The sequence below is a fragment of the Nannospalax galili genome, unplaced genomic scaffold (genome assembly GCF_000622305.1).
Source record: "Nannospalax galili isolate Female #2095 unplaced genomic scaffold, S.galili_v1.0 scaffold875, whole genome shotgun sequence".
NCBI classification, from domain to species: Eukaryota; Metazoa; Chordata; class Mammalia; order Rodentia; family Spalacidae; genus Nannospalax; species Nannospalax galili.
This window is the reverse complement of record NW_008337059.1, coordinates 1,310,094-1,328,360: the sequence shown is the minus strand read 5'-3', so window position 1 is coordinate 1,328,360 and position 18,267 is coordinate 1,310,094. Positions and strand designations below refer to the sequence as shown.

Below are 18,267 nucleotides of genomic sequence, written 5' to 3'. Positions count from 1 at the left end.
CAGATTCACTAGACAGATGAAGATAAAGAATAGAGCTCTCCTGGATCTACTCCAGGCATACTAAGTCAGAGCATCAGGAATGAGGCTGGACACCTAATGTGCATGATTGCCGATTTTGATTGGAACATTTACTCAAGGTATCTTGCTGGAAAGACCTATATGCAATTGCTTAATATGGTATGCCTTCCTCTTCCTCTTTCCAACACTCAGATCTTATATGGCTGATTCTAAGATACCAAGGAACAGTGTAAATATGGCTCAGGATCATCAGTGCTCAAGACCAGAAGGTCAATGAATGCATGTAATCACTCTCTCCTTAAACTAGCCCTAAATTAACACCCAGGAAAGGAAAAAAAAAAAAAAATGTCATTCCCTTACTAAACTGTATTTAAAAACAACTGTTAAAATATTTGTTATTGGGGACTTGAGAGATTCTCAGTGATGAAGAGCACCACCTGCTCTTGCAGAGGATCTGGGTTAGATTCCCAACACATATATGGTGGCTTACGACCATCCATAACTCCAGTTCCAGGGGATCCGATGCCCTCTTCTGACCTCCACAGGCATTGCACAATATGGGAACACTTAATACATGGAGGCAATGTACTCATACACATAAAATAAAAGTAATAAATAAAATATTAACATATTTGTTATTAAAATATAAAAGCCTTTTATCAAAAACTTATTTTTGAATGTAAGGCAGAGATGGAAGGATAAAGGAAACAAATCTTTAAAAATTTTTGATATGCTTCCCATGTAGTCTTTATTTTTAAATTTTCCTTGTTTTAATTAACATATAATAATTATACATAGTCATAGGCTGCTGTGTGATATTTCAACATGCATGTACTGATCAGGTAAGGGCAGCTGACATGTTCATCTCTTCATCATTTCTTTATGTTTGGAGCCTTTGAATTCTCTTCTGGTTCTTGATAACGTATATGACTAGCTGCCCAGACATGCTGTAGAACATTTGAATTTATTTCTGCACTTAACTGTGTTGTGGTACTCATTATCCAACTTCTCAATCCTGCTTCCTCTCCCCTCTTGCTAGCCTCTAATAGTTACTATTCTGTTCTTACATAGGAAGAGGAACATGCAGGATTTGTCTTTCTGAGTCTGGTTTACTCCATTTAACACAATGACCTCCAGTTCTATCCATTTTTATGCAAATAACAGGAATTCAATATTTTCTATGGCTGAATATCCCATTGTGTAAGGGATGTCACACCATTTCTTCCTTCATCCATTGATGGGCACATAGGTTGATTGCATACCTTGGTTATTCTCAATAGTGATGCCATAAACATGGGAGTGCAGGTAAGTCTTTGATATGATGATCTGGTTTCCTTTGCATCACTGGATCACATGATAGTTATAGTTCTTTATTTTGAGGAACCTTTACACTATCCTCTATAATGATTATACTATTTCCATTTCTACTAACAGTGGGCAAAATTTCCATATCCTTACCAGCATTTGTTTAAACAGTTTGTAAATCTTGACATGACACATACAAACACTTCTAAATTTGAAAAGCAATAATAATCCACAATCATCAATTGTGAGAGGGAGCTGCTGAGCATGTCCATCTGGACTCTTTCCTACTCTGGTTCCCACAGTGCTGAATTCCAGTTGAGACCCTGTGACCTTTCCCTTGTCTCACTCCCAAATACATTCTTTTTCTTTGGCAGAATTTTACTCACTTTCTGAATTTTCCTAATCTGGTCAGAGAGTGTATCTAACAGGCGAGTTTTCAGGAAGTCCATCACCTTGATCACTCGGCCATCAATGTAGCAACTGGAATAAAAATAAAAACTGAATCAGATACAATCTTGAACCGGGGACTATTCACAAACCTCTCTAAGCAGAAGCCTCTGTTTCTTGAGGAAATAACTCAGGATTTTGCCCGGTTTACTCCTCCTGAAAGGTTTTGACTCTGGAGACTTTTCAAGCAAATAATATACTTTGTGTCTTCTCCATTTTCACTTCCATTTGTGGGCTACTGCAATGGATTTCAACCTTGCTCAGGTGAAATCCCACTGCTTGCTCTCTGGGAATCGACACAAATTCCATAATCTAAATTGAACAATGGGGAAAAACTTACTTTTTATTCTTGGGAAAGTGACTTAGCCTTCATCTCATGTCTGTCCCTATTTTTACCTTAAAATAATAAAGGCATGGGAGACTTTCAAAGGAATACTCAAAGGTTTTGTTAGGTTTCTAAACCTTTAAATAAGAAAGTAAACATCAAGAGTAAAGTTCTGATCCAGCGTAGCTAGAGGGGCTCAAATGCTTCCATAATCTAGCTCACATCCCTGGCAAAATTCCTTAATTCTTCTCTGTCTCTGGGATAAATGAATGAGTGAAGAAAGGAACAAACAAATGCAAATAGCACACAAATCAGTCCCAAAGCCTGCTCCTGAAATAATGAAGCTGTGTTCATTTGTTTTGCTTTGGGTCCGGTTTTCATTAGTAGCTTAAGGGAATCATCAAGTTGTGCTGACAACTATGTTGTGAGTATTTGATCAGAACACACCCATCCAGCTTTATGTGGTCCTCTTTTGTGAGCCACTTATTCTGAAGACTAAGCAGAGACTGCCTCGTGGTTAGGTGACCTTCAGTACCTTAAGCCTCCCTTGGCTCCTGCCTTTGCAAAATTTAGAACTAAATAAATTCCTAAATGCTTATGATTCCTGGGTGTCTAGTGTAACCCACTAAAGCCTCCTTGGTTGATAGCTAATGATAGATTTTCTTTCATTTGAAATAAAATATTCACCCATCAGTGCATATTATAGAACTATGTGAAAATTCTTTTTAATGCTAAATCCCCATACCAACATGTGATGTATTGGAATGGTTAGAGTTTAAAACCTTTTTATTGTAAACAGGTGCTCTAGTTGAAGTGAGGAGAGGAGACAGGCCCTACAGAGTCAACCTCCCATTGGTCTCTTACCACCTCAAGACATTTCTAAAGAATCCAATGTTTAAATGACTGATATGTTGAAAAAAAGTATGGTTTTAGAGTCAGAGACACCTGAGTTAAAATTCCTGATTTGGTGTTTGTTATTTATATAATCTCAGACATTTACCTGACTTTTATGGACCTCCAGTTTTCCTATATTTAAAAAGTTCTTTTTAATCTACCTATCAATGTATCTATCATATATGTGTATATGTTTTGTTTGTCTTTTTGTTTTGCGACAAGGTGTTATTTTGTAGTCTATGACTCATTATATAGCTCAGGCTGGCCTTAAATTTGTGGCAATTTTCCTGTTTCAGCCTCCCAAGTGCTAGGATTACAGATATGCATTACCATGCCCAATAGTTTTCTTATTCTTTTTAAAAAAAGATTTATTTTTTAAAAATATGTTTTTTTTTTTTTTTTTTTTTTTTTTTTTGTGTGTGTGTGTGTGTGTGTGTGTGTGTGTATGTGCTTATGTGTGCAGATGCCTGCAGAGTCCAGAGGTGTTGGATCCCCTGAAGCTGGATTACCTACCGGCAGTTGTGAGATGACTGCTGTGGTGCTAGGAACTGAACTTGGTCCTCTGGAACAGAAGTATGCTTACTTAACTGTTAGGCTACCTCTCCAGGCCCAGTTTTCTCATTTTTAAAAGAGGAGTGTCAGCTAGGTGTGGTGGCATACGCCTTTAATCCCAGCACTCGGGAGGCAGAGGAGGGCGGATCTCTGTGAGTTCAAGGCCAGCCTGGTCTACATAGTGAGTTCTAAGACAGCTGGAGCTACAGGGAGACCCTGTCTCAAAAAGAGGAGTGTCATAGTTGGGGTTAATTTCAAATTAAGGTGATAATGAGCCTTAGATGCCTTGGACAGTAGACACAAAGAAATGTTTGGTTATTTTCTAACTTTTCTAAGCTTCAGTTCAGGAATATGTGGTTATAAACAATAAGGGACTGATTGGTGAAATTATGTATGAGCACAGAATCCTTAAAAGTAGAAATGCTGTCAGAGGGTATGTATTTTATAGTTTTTTATGGTTACTGATATTCGGGAATAAAACAATGATGTGGCATTTCACCTCATCTCTGGTTCAAATGCTAAACTCAGGTTCAATAAATGTTTAATATGTATAACATGTAGCATCAGATATGTCCATTGCCTGAATATCCCTCATAATCTCATCTTGCTAGTATTTCATTATTTTCACTTCTTGTTTTTAAAATTAAATGGAGCTAGATGGTGAATTACATGAAAAGTAGGCAATGGAGAAGGATAGTTAAAATTAAAATGAATTTGTGCAATGTTAACCTATGACACAACTGAAGACATGAATTACATTGGTGACAAGGCATATGACAATCAATGAACTGTAATTATTCTCCTATTAGCCAAGCAAACATATTATAGTTTCCTTTTTCTCTATATTTGTTTCCCCAAAGCTATATTAACAAACGGTGTTTATTATTTTTTGCTGGCACATATCATTAAACACATATAGTTTAATTTTTATTAAGATGAAGATCCCAGATATAATTTTTTAGTATGTAGGATTCTCTGTGAACATTCCAACTAACCCATCCAATCTATGCCACTGTGTAGGATGGGCTAACAAATTTAAGCTTGGGGTGAGATGGTCCAGTGGGTAAAGATGCTTGCCACCATGTCTGATGTCCTGAGTTTGATCCATGGGACCCAGCTGGTGGAAGGAGAGAACCAATTCCTAAAAGTTCTCCTCTAACTTTCATGTATGTGGGGGGCACCCGCATAAACACAAAATAAACAAATAAATAGATATGCAATAAAAATAAAAATTCTGGCTTGTAGTATTTTCACAGGGTTTTTTATACTGATAAAATGAAGGCAAATACTGACCACACCTAAAAGGTATTCAATAACCAAATCTAATCTCTCAGTTTACTTAAAGGCTGAAAGGTACCAAGAAACTTGACCAAAAGGCCAAGGTTGACCAAAAGGTTGGGGTTGCCAGGGGAGTCTCTTTCCAGAGGAGAGCACACTCACCCACTGTAAGCTCTAAAGGAGGGAATTATAAAGCAACAAAACCAGACTGGATTCCTTGCAGATGGGAGACAAAGAGAAGTCTGCTCCGTACTATGTCTATTTGGTGAATGGCATTCTATTTCTCTGGACCCCAAAGTAGTCCAATTCCTCCTTATATGACACAATCCGACAGAAACTTTTACCTTAGGGTTTTTAGAGCCTATACTTGACCCCATTTCAAACCTAGCAAGCTGAATTTGATTATTCTCAGCTGTTCTTTGGCTATTCCTGAAGACTGAATTTGGATTGAGCAGGAAGAACTATAGTCAGAGGAACCAATGGACAAAGTTACCTCAAGAGGACAGGCAAGAGGTGATCTGGGCCTAAATAAGAGAAGGCATACAAGAAGTCAAAGTGAGAGACTGTGAGGAAAGAACTCCATAGAGAGCGACCCTAAGGACAGCATGAATGATGACCATCAACTTAAGAGAGACAATGTTTTGGAGAACATTGGTGCCAAAGACATTTCTGCATTCAGAGTTGGGGTACAGATTGTCAAGGGAGATGGAGGATTTGGCTTGAGATATCAAATATACACAGAATGTCAAGGAGGAAATATACACCAGTTAGAGAGAGGACAAAAGTTGAAATGAGCAATGTTGACCTTGGGCTCTTCTTCAGCTTATAACTAATAGATATAAGGGCTATAGAGGAGGCTGCTAAGCAAATAAGGGAAGGTCACAGAGATGTCAGAGACTCTTTAAAATGCTTCTCAAATATGGCCCTGGGCATTGTCTGCACCTTTGACCCAGCCAAGGATCTCTTCCTCCCTTGGCTTAAGCACCACAGCATCTTTCTAATAACCTCAGTCGGAGTCCAATTTATATTTGGATATCAAAGGAATCCTCACATTAAACTAAGAAGTCTCAGCAACTTTCATTCACAACTTAAACTCACTTTTATATTGTACTATTTAAAAAGAAACTTTGGTTGCTAGAATTTGGAATCATTTTTAAGAGAGGGGATCAATTGTTTATAGAGCACGATCTGATAAATCCTGAAGCTTCCTTTTTTTTAGACAGGGTTTTGCTCTAATCTATCTTGCCTGGAACAACTCACTATGCAGCACAAGCTGGACTCAACTCAGGAACTGTCCTCTTACCTCGGCCTCCTGAGTGCTAGGATTACAGACTTGAGCATCATGCCCATTAGGTCACATTCCTGACTATCTTGGGCAACTAGCTTGCTGCACTTATCCTTCATAAATGTGAAGTGGCTAAGAAAACATTTGATATTAACATGTGTTTATTTGAGAAATTCCTGCCTGTTAGAGAGTTTTGGTCTCATAGTACCTTTTCATAGTGATGGGCCCAGTTTATCATAGACATTTGGGTATGAGGGAAGTGAAGCAGTCTGTGGTCACCATTTAGTAATAATGAATCGCTAATCATGACAATTATAGTGGTTTATTTATTTATTATCTATTTGTGATGCTAGTGTTGAATCCCCCCAGTTCCAATGATAACAAAGACTGGGTAAAAGGAGGCAAGGTTAGATTACAGCCAATTTGTACAGCAATCTGGGGCAACTTTCTGCTTTTCTGTCTTTTACTCTGGGAAGATAAAGATGATTCTTAGCTACTCACCAGTCACCATAAGAGTTAATAAACGTAGTTAATGTTGCAGAGGATTCTGAGGACAAATAATCAAAATGAAAGGAACTGGGGAGTGGGAGTCCAAAGAAATTCTTCAATTCAAGGTGCTCTAGCAACTTCTCCATAAATCCTGGCAGGATAACTTTAGAATTACCTAGACTAAAACTAGGTAAATCTTAGTCCTCCTTCAAGCTCTCTTAAAATTACAATATTTCCAAGATCACGCAAGGGACTGAGCTGCTCAACTGATGGGTCAAGCTAAGAAAAGCTGTACTGTAATCACTTTTTTGGCAACTATTGTAAACAATGAAGTGGGAATGTTTGGATATGATCAGAATAGATTGTCTTGCTCAGTGGCAGCAACTGTCTTTCTTGTCTCTAGGTTGGCAGACCATACCAAGCACACATCAGGGAGGTGGCAAGATGCAAAGTATTCAAAGTAAATGGAACCACTTACATATTTACCCACCAAATTTCTTATATATTTAAATAAAGTTAGATGTTTTTACAGTATTGCATACTTAATTATCTTAAAGCATTGCCTTATTTTTATTATAAAGAAATAAATGCTCATTTGTAGGCAAATTAGAAAATGAGAAAAACAAAAATTGAAATAACAAATGAGAAATCACCTATGAATGAGACCAATACTTAGAATCACTGCTAACATTTTGCTAAATGCCCTTCCAGAGTTTTTCATACTATATATGAAGTTTCCTACAATTCACGATTTAAAATCTATTCCATATCCTTTTCTACTAGCATATGAATTTAAACTTTCCCCATGTGAGACACCCAAGCAGGACATAGGGATCCCCCCACCATCCAGCTTCAGCCCCAGTGCCATTCTCTCGCTGCCTGCCTTCCCCAGTCCGCTAGATTCAGCCTTGGGATAGTGCTACAATTAGCCACTTATGCCCATTAGCCTCCTAAAACATTTAAGGAGAAGAGTTTGTTGGCTCCAGGGGCAGCTGGTTTTGTTTACCTGGCCTTTTACATTAAGAGGAAAAACCTTTGCCCCTTATTATCTGACCCCTTCTTTTATTTCAGGTAATTGCATTAGGGCTGGCTTCCCAATGCTCAGGAATTTCCGGACCTATTTTGATGCCTGCTGCTTTCAAGGAGGAGGGGCAGTCTGGTCAGAATTCTAACACCCAGCCTGCTGACTGGGCTGGGCAGGTAATTCCATAAAACTGGAGGTTTCCCTTCCAAAGTGGGGAGAAGCTTAGAAAATCATTAGAACAACCCTGTTGACCTGTAAAACCTATTCTGACACCTCTAAGCCAAACAGTGGAGAGGGCTGATTGGAGACTCCATAAAGCTGTATAAATTGCACTTGCCCTTCCTCCAAAGACCCAGGCTGGGCTCCCGCTGAGCACTTTGCTCATTGCACTTGCCATGAAGGTTTCTTCTGAGGCGACAGTATTCTTCATCTTTTTTGTTTGTTTGTTTTTTTCATTGTGAAACGTATCTTGTGCTTAAAACAACTTTGGGCAGAAAAGTTTGGATGATGTGAACACTGCTACAAAGAAAGATTCTGGACAATATAAATGATTTGGGGGCTTTCTTAAACTGGTTTGTGCAATTCCATACTGGAGCCATTCGATAGACTAAACTGTCATAGTTCAGAAATTTGAAAGTGTACTCTCAAAAGATTATAGAAAATTGGTACACACAAAGGTCAGGGTTACGGACATACACAGACACATAATGGATACCAAAAAATGCATTTAACAAAGTAATGAGTGCCTGTATGATTTAATCCACACTGAACCAAATGGATGGATCTGAGGCTTAAGTGCCTCAGATGCTAAAGCACCCCCAACTCCTAATTTCTATGATGTATTCCACACAGAGACAAATATATGGATCTGAGACGTAAGTGCGCCAGATACTAAAGCGCCCCCCCCCCCCCATTCTCTCTCTCTCTCTCTCTCTCTCTCTCTCTCTCTCTCTCTCTCTCTCTCTCTCTCTTCCCCCCCCCCAACTCCTTGCATGTTTTGGACCCCCAGCCTGAAGCCTAGGCTATTTTCCCCATTATTCCAAGTGGTGTGCGGAAAGACACTATGTCTTGGCAGAGGCTCAAACAGCTGGACCTTGATCCCAGCAGTGCTGGGGAGAGTATGCAGGAAGCTGGAAAAGGAATGGGTGGGAAAGTCCTGTGCGCTTGAGCCCTGGGAGTGGGCTCTGAGGAGGCCTCCTCTGGGGATTTTCAGTTACAGCAGGCAATGGCACTGGACTTGTGCGCAGGAATGCATCCAGGTGTTCTATGTCTGAAATTTGCACATTGTGGGGCCTTCCTTGAATGAGATCAAATGTACAAAATACAAAATTAGGCTCAAAAGTAAATATTGATATAGAAGGGTAAAATAAATCACAACAGGCTCCTAGAAAGTTGAGAATCTTTTGTCATACCCCCCACCCCCGCACACCCCTTACACGCCCCCTTCTTCCTCTAGCTCTCCTTTTCCTGTTCTTTAGACAATTTACCAGAAATGTATAAATAGAAATACTTCCTGATATCACCCCTCTAGAAAATCTACCAACTTTCAACAACTCCTAGCACTCAGGGAAAACAATTCTAGAACTGGTCCAAAGTTAAATTCATTACCTTCCTAGTAAACATAACTATGGGGCATCATTAAGAGGAAAGATAGGGCCTAGGATGTCAGAACCCAACCATCTGCATGAAGTATTTTAAAAGAATTTTCTTTATTTTGAAACTTTCAAATGTGTATACAATGAAATATGATCATATCTATCCCATTTCTTTCCCCAACTCCCCCCCCCCATATCTCCCTCAACATGGTCCCCTTCCAACCCTAGTTTTTTATTTTTTATAACCCACTAAGTCTAGTTAGAGTTGCCCATATGTGCATGGTTGTAGGGGCCATTCACTGGAGGATGGGAATCCTACCAGCAGCCACATCTTTAAAAAAGAGTGGTTTTCTCGCCTCTAGCAACCATTAACCTGCCAATAGTTCCTCAGTAAGGGGTGAGGCCTGGAGAGTGATTCCATATAGCCAGAATTTGGGCTGGCTTAATCTTTATGCAGGCTACTTGGGGGGTAGAAAACATGTCAATGGTCTTACCCAGCGAAGCTCTGTATGCTGCAATTTGCCTGCCAAGTAAAATAGTGAGTGGCGTGTCTGTTATGGGGTAACGCATCGTTTTCTGATTGGAGCTGAGGCCTGCTCCACAGGATGCAATTTCACGTCTGGTATTGTAATCCTGGTCAAAAGCATATGGCTGGGAAGGTCATAGGCTCTAGAGTAGAACTCCCTGTTATTTTTCTAAAAGGTCATGCTGTCTATCAAAGATCTTTCTAAATATTTGTGTTCCTACACTAGACCTGGGCAACCCTCAGCATTGGCACCTGCTGTGTTTCTGCACTTCGACTTCCTCCTAACAACTCCTGTGTAGACAGCATGAGGATCTGGAGCTTGAAGAAGATGAGGGCACTTTCTGCTTTTTTTATATGGATGGTAGAGCAACCAAAGACCCTTTAACAATGCTAAAAACGGTCATGTCATCGGATGCCTCAAGCAATTTTCTCTTCACAAGTAACCTCTCTGTTCCATCTATATAAAACCCATTGTATTTGGTAAGCACTTTTTCATGTATACTTCTGTGGTGGTTTGAATGTGATGTGGCCCCCAGAGGCTCCAAGTATTTGAACACTTGGTCAGTTGGTGGCACAGTTTGTCAAGGGTTGTGAACTTTTAGGAGGTGTGGCTATGCTGGAGGAAGTGTCACTGGGGGCGGGCTTTGAGAGTTCACAGCCTTGCCCCATTTCCAGCTTGCTCCATCCCTCTGCTTCCTGTGAGTACTTGTCCAGGTGATATTCAGCTTTCTACTCTGGCTGCTTTCTGCCACACCTCCCCTGCTATGATGGGCTCTCATCCCTCTGGAACCAAAAGCCAAATGCACTCTTCCTTCTATATGTTGCCTTGGTCATGGTGCTTTATCATAGTAACAGAAAAGTGACTAATACAGTTTCATTCTCACAACCTCCCTGGATGAGGCTCCATTATTCAGATTTTTTTCAAAGAGGAGGTCGAAATGCAAGATGAGATTAAGTTAAACTGGCACTAGAGGCTAGCCTCCCTTGAATCTGGATTGCTAGCCATCCTTACCCCCTCTTTTCCCAGATACATCCTTCCTGCCAGATTGAATGAGTCTGTCCAACACAGACTGCTGTGTACTAGTACAAGAGTCGGTAGCCTAAGCTGAGAAGTCAGGGAAGCAACGAAGGTAAAATGGGAAACAGTGATCTCTTTCAAAGGATGCAAAAGGAAAGTGTACAGTGCTAGCATGGTGAAACGTGGACTTGTGAAGTCTCCAGGGATTCTGATCTAGAAGAACTAGTCAGTGCTTTCTGAATTCTTGCTGCAGCAGAATTGCTTAGGATTGCTTTTTGTTCATTTTAGGTTTTGAATAGCTATAGAGTCACAAGCTTGGAAATCAAAAGGAACAAAGGGGAGGGTTTCCCTCCTACCTCTATGTCTTGATGACCTCATTTCCCTCTTTGCAAGCAACGAATGTTATCAGTTTCTTTTATTTCAATGTTTTCAAGTACATATGTAAAAGCAGAGCATATTTTCACCCACACAGCTTTTCACAAAAATATTCAATGCCTTTGTTCTTGACTCCTCCCACTTTAAACAATGTAACTTGAGGATTAATTCAAGGTAGTACAAAAAAACCTTCCTATCTTTTAAATCTACATTAGTATTCTATTACATGAATATTTTATCTAGCCAATTCTCTATTATAAAGCCATTAAGTTGTTTTAAATTTTTTGTTATTGAAAACAAAGCTGAACCAAATAACCTTGTGTGTCAAAAATATCTAAGAAAACTAAGTTTCTGTATAAGCTCTCATACTATATAGCCATGTGGCACTACATAAGTCCGTTAGAATTCTGACCTCTTAGAAACTGGAAGAAATTTAAGGACCAGTATATATAAGCATCTTCCCAAAGCATATGCATGGAACATTCATCCCAAAGATTGAGATGACTTCTCTGAAAGAACATGAATTAATCAAGAATTTAATAAATTTAATTTTTCAGGCTTCAGTTGTGTAACATGCTGTATAATTAATATTTTTTAGATACTTTGAGAAAATAAACGTAGTCTAGTTGCAACGCCTTCTTGTTTACTAGCTATGAACCCAGAGCATCATCTAAAACCCACTCGAACAGTATGATAGCTAATATTGATTGTCAGCTTGGCAATACCTATTCCATTGCTTGAAGCAGAACACCAGAGTGTAATGAGGATGTGGCAGACATCAAAGAGCATGAAGACACACGTTTAAAGAAGGAACTATGCGCACATCTTCTACTTTGCTGTCTCTATAGTCATGGGATCAATTCTCAACCAACGGAAGTTTCTATTGGCAGGGAAAGGGTAAGCTGGGGGTCTTCACCAGTTTCTATTAACATCAGGAACACCTGAACAGCTAGCTCTTGGAGACTAGTTTAAGGTGCTGTCAGGGAGTCTACACCCTGAGAGTATACACCCCATTTTATTAGAGAGAGGGAGAGCCCAGCTCATGTTATACCCTCCCCCACCCAGCCTCTTGCTGCAAAGTGCCAACTTGAGGCTACCCACTTTTCTCCTGTAAAGACACTTAAGAACTTTCCTCAGCAACGTGATCACCTATCCCTGAAAATTAGCCAGATGGGTTGACTGGCAGGTCACACCAATAAATTATATTCTAGAGCTGAAGAGAAGGAGCACAGAACTTGTCACATCTCGGGCTCAATAGATATGTATCCACTCAAGTAAGGAATCGAAAGAAGACATGAAATTCTAGAAAATAGGCCCCAGTAAAGGCCTAATAAATGTATTAATTGGCTAATTATGTTATAATAAAGATATATTGATTCAAGTGTTGATTTAGTCTTTTTCAAGCTCTATTTTTTTACCCACAAAATAGAACAATAATGTTATTTTGACCAAAATATAGTTACAAGAATATACAAAAGAGCATAGTTTCATTAATTAAACAATATAAGTTTGGGTCAGACTGGTAGAAACTTAAGAAGTACTTTAGTTAGGTTTACTTTACAGAGTGGCTTGAAAACCACCTCTTTATATAACATTGCAGCCCCGGAACATTTTATGTTTTATGCTCACTTGTAAACTGTGCTACATGACAGACCTTAATTAAAACAACTCCCAAACAATGTATGTATTCTATGGCCAGAAATGTCATCTTATTAGCAATTTTTAACTGTCATTGTCTCAATTTCCTCCCAAAACAAAACATTAAGATTCAACCTATTTGCAATGGCTAGTGTTTGTTATTAGGTTGAAGCCTATGAAATTCTCTTCTGTGTGGGTAAAAATAGTTGCACATTGGAATTGCATGGTGGTTCAACCTGTGACATATGTTCTTTCCCTATATGCTGAATACACACAGTATAGCTATTTGGAAAGCTGAATTTGAACCCAGATGCAAGTGATCAGAAAGCAGAAAATAACCGTTAATTATTAAATAGATTGTGCAGCACATGCTATGACAGAACATTCAGTGGCTCTTTATAATCTGTCCACTAAATATCTGATATATAAGTTTTGTATTCTTTTCTGTAAATTAAAAATTTTAGTATAATTGTACTAAAAATGTTTGTCCACAGATGTTCTCAAAAGTGCTGGGAAGGAAAATATGCTATCTTGCAACATTCCGTAAGTGCGAAACTCATAGGGCCTGGATAAATCATGATATACACTGCCTTTTGTTCTCCTCCCACACCCAAGCTCTGGCAAATATCAGTCCCAGGCAAAATAAACGATCTAAAAGAAGTTGACTTTAGTTATAAGGATTTTTCTTGTGTCATCTCCAATTCTTGCAATAGTGATTTTTAAAAACATTAATCAAATACAGTAACCAAAGAAATGAAGAGGAAACTAAAGACTCTTCTTTTTTTTTTTAGCACCCACACCACTTTCTTTTTTCTCTTATTAAGCAGGAACAAATTAATTTATGATATTATGAAGTATTTATATGCTCTTTTTCAAAGGCATTTTTTTTTTAAAAGAGTGCTTGGGGGGTCCGGGAATTAGTCATTTTATGTGAGGGTATAAGGGAAGGAAGTGATACTCAAGCTTAGTTCTTAACATAGGACTCTTGGATTCCATATAAGATCCATGGATGAACTCCAGAATCCATAAAAACCTTGAAAACTTAAAGTTGTATGTGCACACGTATGTTTCTATACGTACATGTGCTCATTTTCTAATATTGATAGTTTTCATCAGAACTGTAGAAGGATAGATTACCTCAAGAAGCCTTTAAATCCAAAGAAGAATCATTAAGTTTTAGCTGCTGTGATAAGGGGAAAAGGCCTGGGAAATTGTTTATGATCTGATGACATTTCTTGCATTTTTGAGGCCCATTCATTAGGCTGAGCCAGCTGGTTTTCTCAACACTGAAAATTCTGCTGATGGTAATGCTCCTGTCTGTTCCTGGCCTAGAAAAGAGGCTCTGTATCTTCCTTACAGCAAATCTCAGCTTTTTATGAAATGAAATGTCCTCCCTGTTTCAGGGAAATCACTACGTCTTCACCAAGGTCCTGCCAAAGTTCCCAAAAGGAAAGGCCTCCTTCCAAGTCTCCTAGGCTAACCCCAAATCACAGAATTACCCACACAGAATAGGAAATGCAAATGTTAAAAGGACTTATATGCTTGGCCACATTTTTCATGTGATTCACATTAAAGCATCTTATGTGAAAGTTGAACACGCATTGGAAAAACTATACTAATTACACACAGTGTAAGTGAATTTTAAAAATTACAGAAAATTTGAATTCTTTGACGTCTATGAAGTAACTTCAACAAGAAGTGTTTGTTGGTATTGGTTCTTTTATGTCACTGCTAACTTGGCTTGCTTTTATTTAAATGAAATGAAGTGGGAAGGGAGAAAAGGGGGTGGGGGAGAAAGACAGGAAACAGCTATTCATCCCCACACCAAAATTCCAGCAGAAAACCACAGTTACGCTGCCATATCACAGCAATGGATTCTGTTCAGGAAAACATGTCTGCCCAGAAACAGCCATGTAACTCTAGACAATAATGAAATTATATTCTGTAATGCTCAAAACCATCCTCCATAGGTTCTAATGACATTGCATTTTGCTTTTTCCTTCCTAAACTCTCAGGAGCTTTTGTCCCTCGGAAAGGAGACATAGGTCTCTGAGAAAACAGCAGTGATGATGGTGGACAGGGACATGGTGGTGCAAGTTTATCAGGACTTTCAGTTGTAGCTACTGTACATTTGGGAGATGGGGTACAGCTGCTGGACCATTTCTCAACAATGAGAGTAAAAAGGAGACACTGCCAAAGGAGAGCTAAGGCCTGTCAGGGCGAATGATTCACAGAATGCACTCAGCCCATTCTCTAAGGGCAGTAGCTGGGCTCACTCTCAATTTGTTATCAATGGATCAGTCATTTCTAAGCTTAAGATGAAAAAAATTAAGCTGATTTTCGTATCATACAAGTATCAATTTTATTTTGAAACTCCAAATGGTGAGTGCCTCTAGCTCCTGTCCAGGAAAAAATTGAATGTAACTACCAATGCTAACTTACACTGAGATTAAATTAGAAAAGTGTTGCTCACAAAGTTTATCTGAGATGAGAAAGTAGATTATGTTAAATTTGAATTTTGAGTTGGCTTTGAAATCTGCACGGTTTCCCGATACTCTCAAGGTTGGTTTGCTATTGGAAATCAGAGTTCTGAGCGTATAATGATGGCGCCGCAAGATCCTGGGTTCCAGTCACCTGTGAAGTAGCCATGTTCTGTAATCTTAGAATCCAGACTTCCAAATGAATATAATTAACACGGCTTGTAATCTGAGAAATACAATCAGACATGCTTACTGCACAGAGTAAGTCTGAAAGTCAAACATCCATGCTGAGGTAATACAGCTCTTAAAGGGATCAAATGACACCAGAGACGAATGTATCAAGTTGCTGTGGCAACTGATCCAAAGTGCAATCCAGCTGTTCCCCAGTCTGTTTTTCCAACATCAGAGACTATTCACTCAAGGAAAACCATAAAAATACCTCCTAGCTCATAAAAAAGATATTTTCTGGTTCGTATGCCAGCTCGCTTTCTCGTCAGGCTCTGGTCTGTCTCCTCAGGCTCTGGTCTGTTTCCTCAGGCTCTGGTCTGCCCTTCCCATTTGCTCTTGTCCTTTTCTCGTCAGAGTAGGACTGTGGGAGAATCCTGCCAACAGTTATACTTGGTTCTGATTTCAACAGAAAAGTACGTTTCTTCAGAAGAGCAAGGGAGCATGTTATTGCCCCATCCACAGTCACATGCAAACTTAGCTTTAATCTTCTAGGTTTGCTTTTTTGGACCAGGTGCTCAAATTCAGCCTTTCTGTCTGGGCAAATGCTTTCAAAGTGCATTTTCAAGTGGAAGCTGAGAACCTCTTCTTCCCTCCCTCTTTAGAAAAGAAGTATGAAGTATGCCTATTCAAAAATAACTAGTGAGGGAAATAGTATAATGGAAAGAGAATGGGCGCTGCTCTGTGAAAAAAAAAATTAGTTAAAAATCCTGGACCACCATCACTAGCTGGAATTCCTTAGACAAGATGTGTACTCTTTCTGAAGCTTATGGGCCTGGAGGAAGATGATGTTAATTCTTTGTCTTGTTAGGGCGACACTTCTCAGACTTCTGTGTGCACATGAAACATCTGGGTGTGTTATTTAAACACACATCTCAACTTACAATGACCGTGGTAGGGCTCAGGAGTTTCCCTTTCTAAAACCTTGAAGGTGACCCTAATGCTGTTGGTCTCAACTTCACTTTAGCACTAAGTAGCAGGGGCTTTCCAGACTTAAGTTGCTATGAAGAAGTCACAACAACACTTCATACATGGAGAGTGTTTAGTGTTGGTTCTTACCTTTTACACCTTCACTGTCATGCACATAGTACACAAAACACTGTGCATACACTTCTATTCCTCCTAAGGATTTGTATTCTGCAATAGCAAAATAGAGCTCTAATAACACAAAATCTTCCATTATTCTCTTCTAAAATGAAAAGAGAAATGAAAAGGAAGGAAAGATGTTTAGATTGACTGGAAACATTGGAAAGTTTCCCTAGAGGGACCCTTTGATGGTAGCAGCCTTTCATGGAAAATCCAGCAAGAACTTGATAAAAGCAACTGAAGACACTGGAACATTAGTCACATCCTCCACTAGGCTTCATAGACATTCTTACATAGCATAGTTTGTACATTTTTCATGGCTCTTGCCAAGGAAGGAAGTTATTAAGAGACTATATATATAATTGTATTACACACATATATGTATATATATTATCAACTAAACTCTAAGCTTTACTTGAATTTCACTAGACATTATTTTTCTAAGGCTCATTTTGTTTATTTGTATGGTAGTTACTTGAATTTCACTAGACATTATTTTTCTAAGGCTCATTTTGTTTATTTGTATGGTAGTAAAAATTGAACGTAGGGCCTTATACATAGAAGCACGCTACTACTGATCCACACCCCCAACCCAATAAATATATATATTTTTATTTCAAACAATTCTTCTTAAAACTAATTATATATGGAAAAAATAGCAACTTGAAAAAGTTACCCATTGCATGAATATGCTATGTGGGTCATTTTTTTAAAATTTTTTAGAAATTTATTTAATTATTTTTACACCCACTTCCCAGGTAGCACCCTCCCATAGCCTCCCTCCCCCCACTAGAGCCCTTATACTCTGATATCCCTGCTACTGTCTGCTGTGTTGTCGGCACCCCCAGCCCTTCCCCACTACTTGCCCTTCTGGTGAATCTAGTCAGCCTATCTAGAGGTCTTTGGATCATTTTTAAAGATCCTACAACTTAATACATATATTTAGAAATATGACTTCTATAATGACAATAATTGTAGCCACAACTTATTAAACACAATTGCAAACATCATGATAAGTGTTTCACATGTATCATCATCACAATCCCAAGTAGTGAAAACTATTAAAAGACCCAAGACCTATTTCTGTCTTGTAGTCTTTCATCCAGGTGTTCCGTAGTCAGGAACAGTTCCCCAGAGTTTCTGGTTAGCCAGGTCCCTGCCTTCTTTTTCTATCTTGGTTCAAATTTCACCTTCTAAGAGATCAGTCTTTAAATATGCAGTCTGCTTCCCACCTTCCTCTCCCCTGAAGCTTCCCTCCCCATCTTCCCTAGCCTCTCCCATCTGTCCCTCCTATTCCAGTCCACTCTCCCCATGCCCTTAATGGTTCCTTCTCTGGTATCCTATTCTCTTTTTAAAGAAATGCATCTTTTCCATCCATTTACCTGCAAGTTTCATGATTTCATCTTTCTTTACTGCTGAGTAAAACTCCATCATATAAATGAACCACATTTCATTATCCACTCATCAGGTGAAGGACACTTAGGTTGCTTCCATCTCTTAGCTATTGTGAAAAGAGCAGCAACAAACATGGATGTACAAGTGTCTCTGTGATAGGATGAGTTCTTTGGGTATATGCCAAGGAGTGGTATAACTGGGTCAAATGGTAGGTTTATTTGTAGTTTTTTAAGAGTTCTCTACACTGATTTCCATAGGGCTTGAATGAGTTTGCAGCCCCACCAGCAGTGGATGAGTGTTCCCCTTTCCCCA

At 39.0% G+C, this 18,267-nt stretch overlaps 1 protein-coding gene across 2 annotated transcripts in view; it reads right to left on the bottom strand.

Moving 5' to 3' along the window:
* The window catches only part of Hpse2 (heparanase 2 (inactive)), a 785,472-nt gene that overhangs the window by 202,914 nt on the left and 564,291 nt on the right, over positions 1 to 18,267 (bottom strand). For both annotated transcript variants that reach the window (XM_008831949.2, XM_008831950.2), the window contains one exon: positions 1,710 to 1,803. In XM_008831949.2, the coding sequence (XP_008830171.1) occupies positions 1,710 to 1,803 (94 nt within the window). The remainder of the gene's footprint in view (positions 1 to 1,709; positions 1,804 to 18,267) is intronic.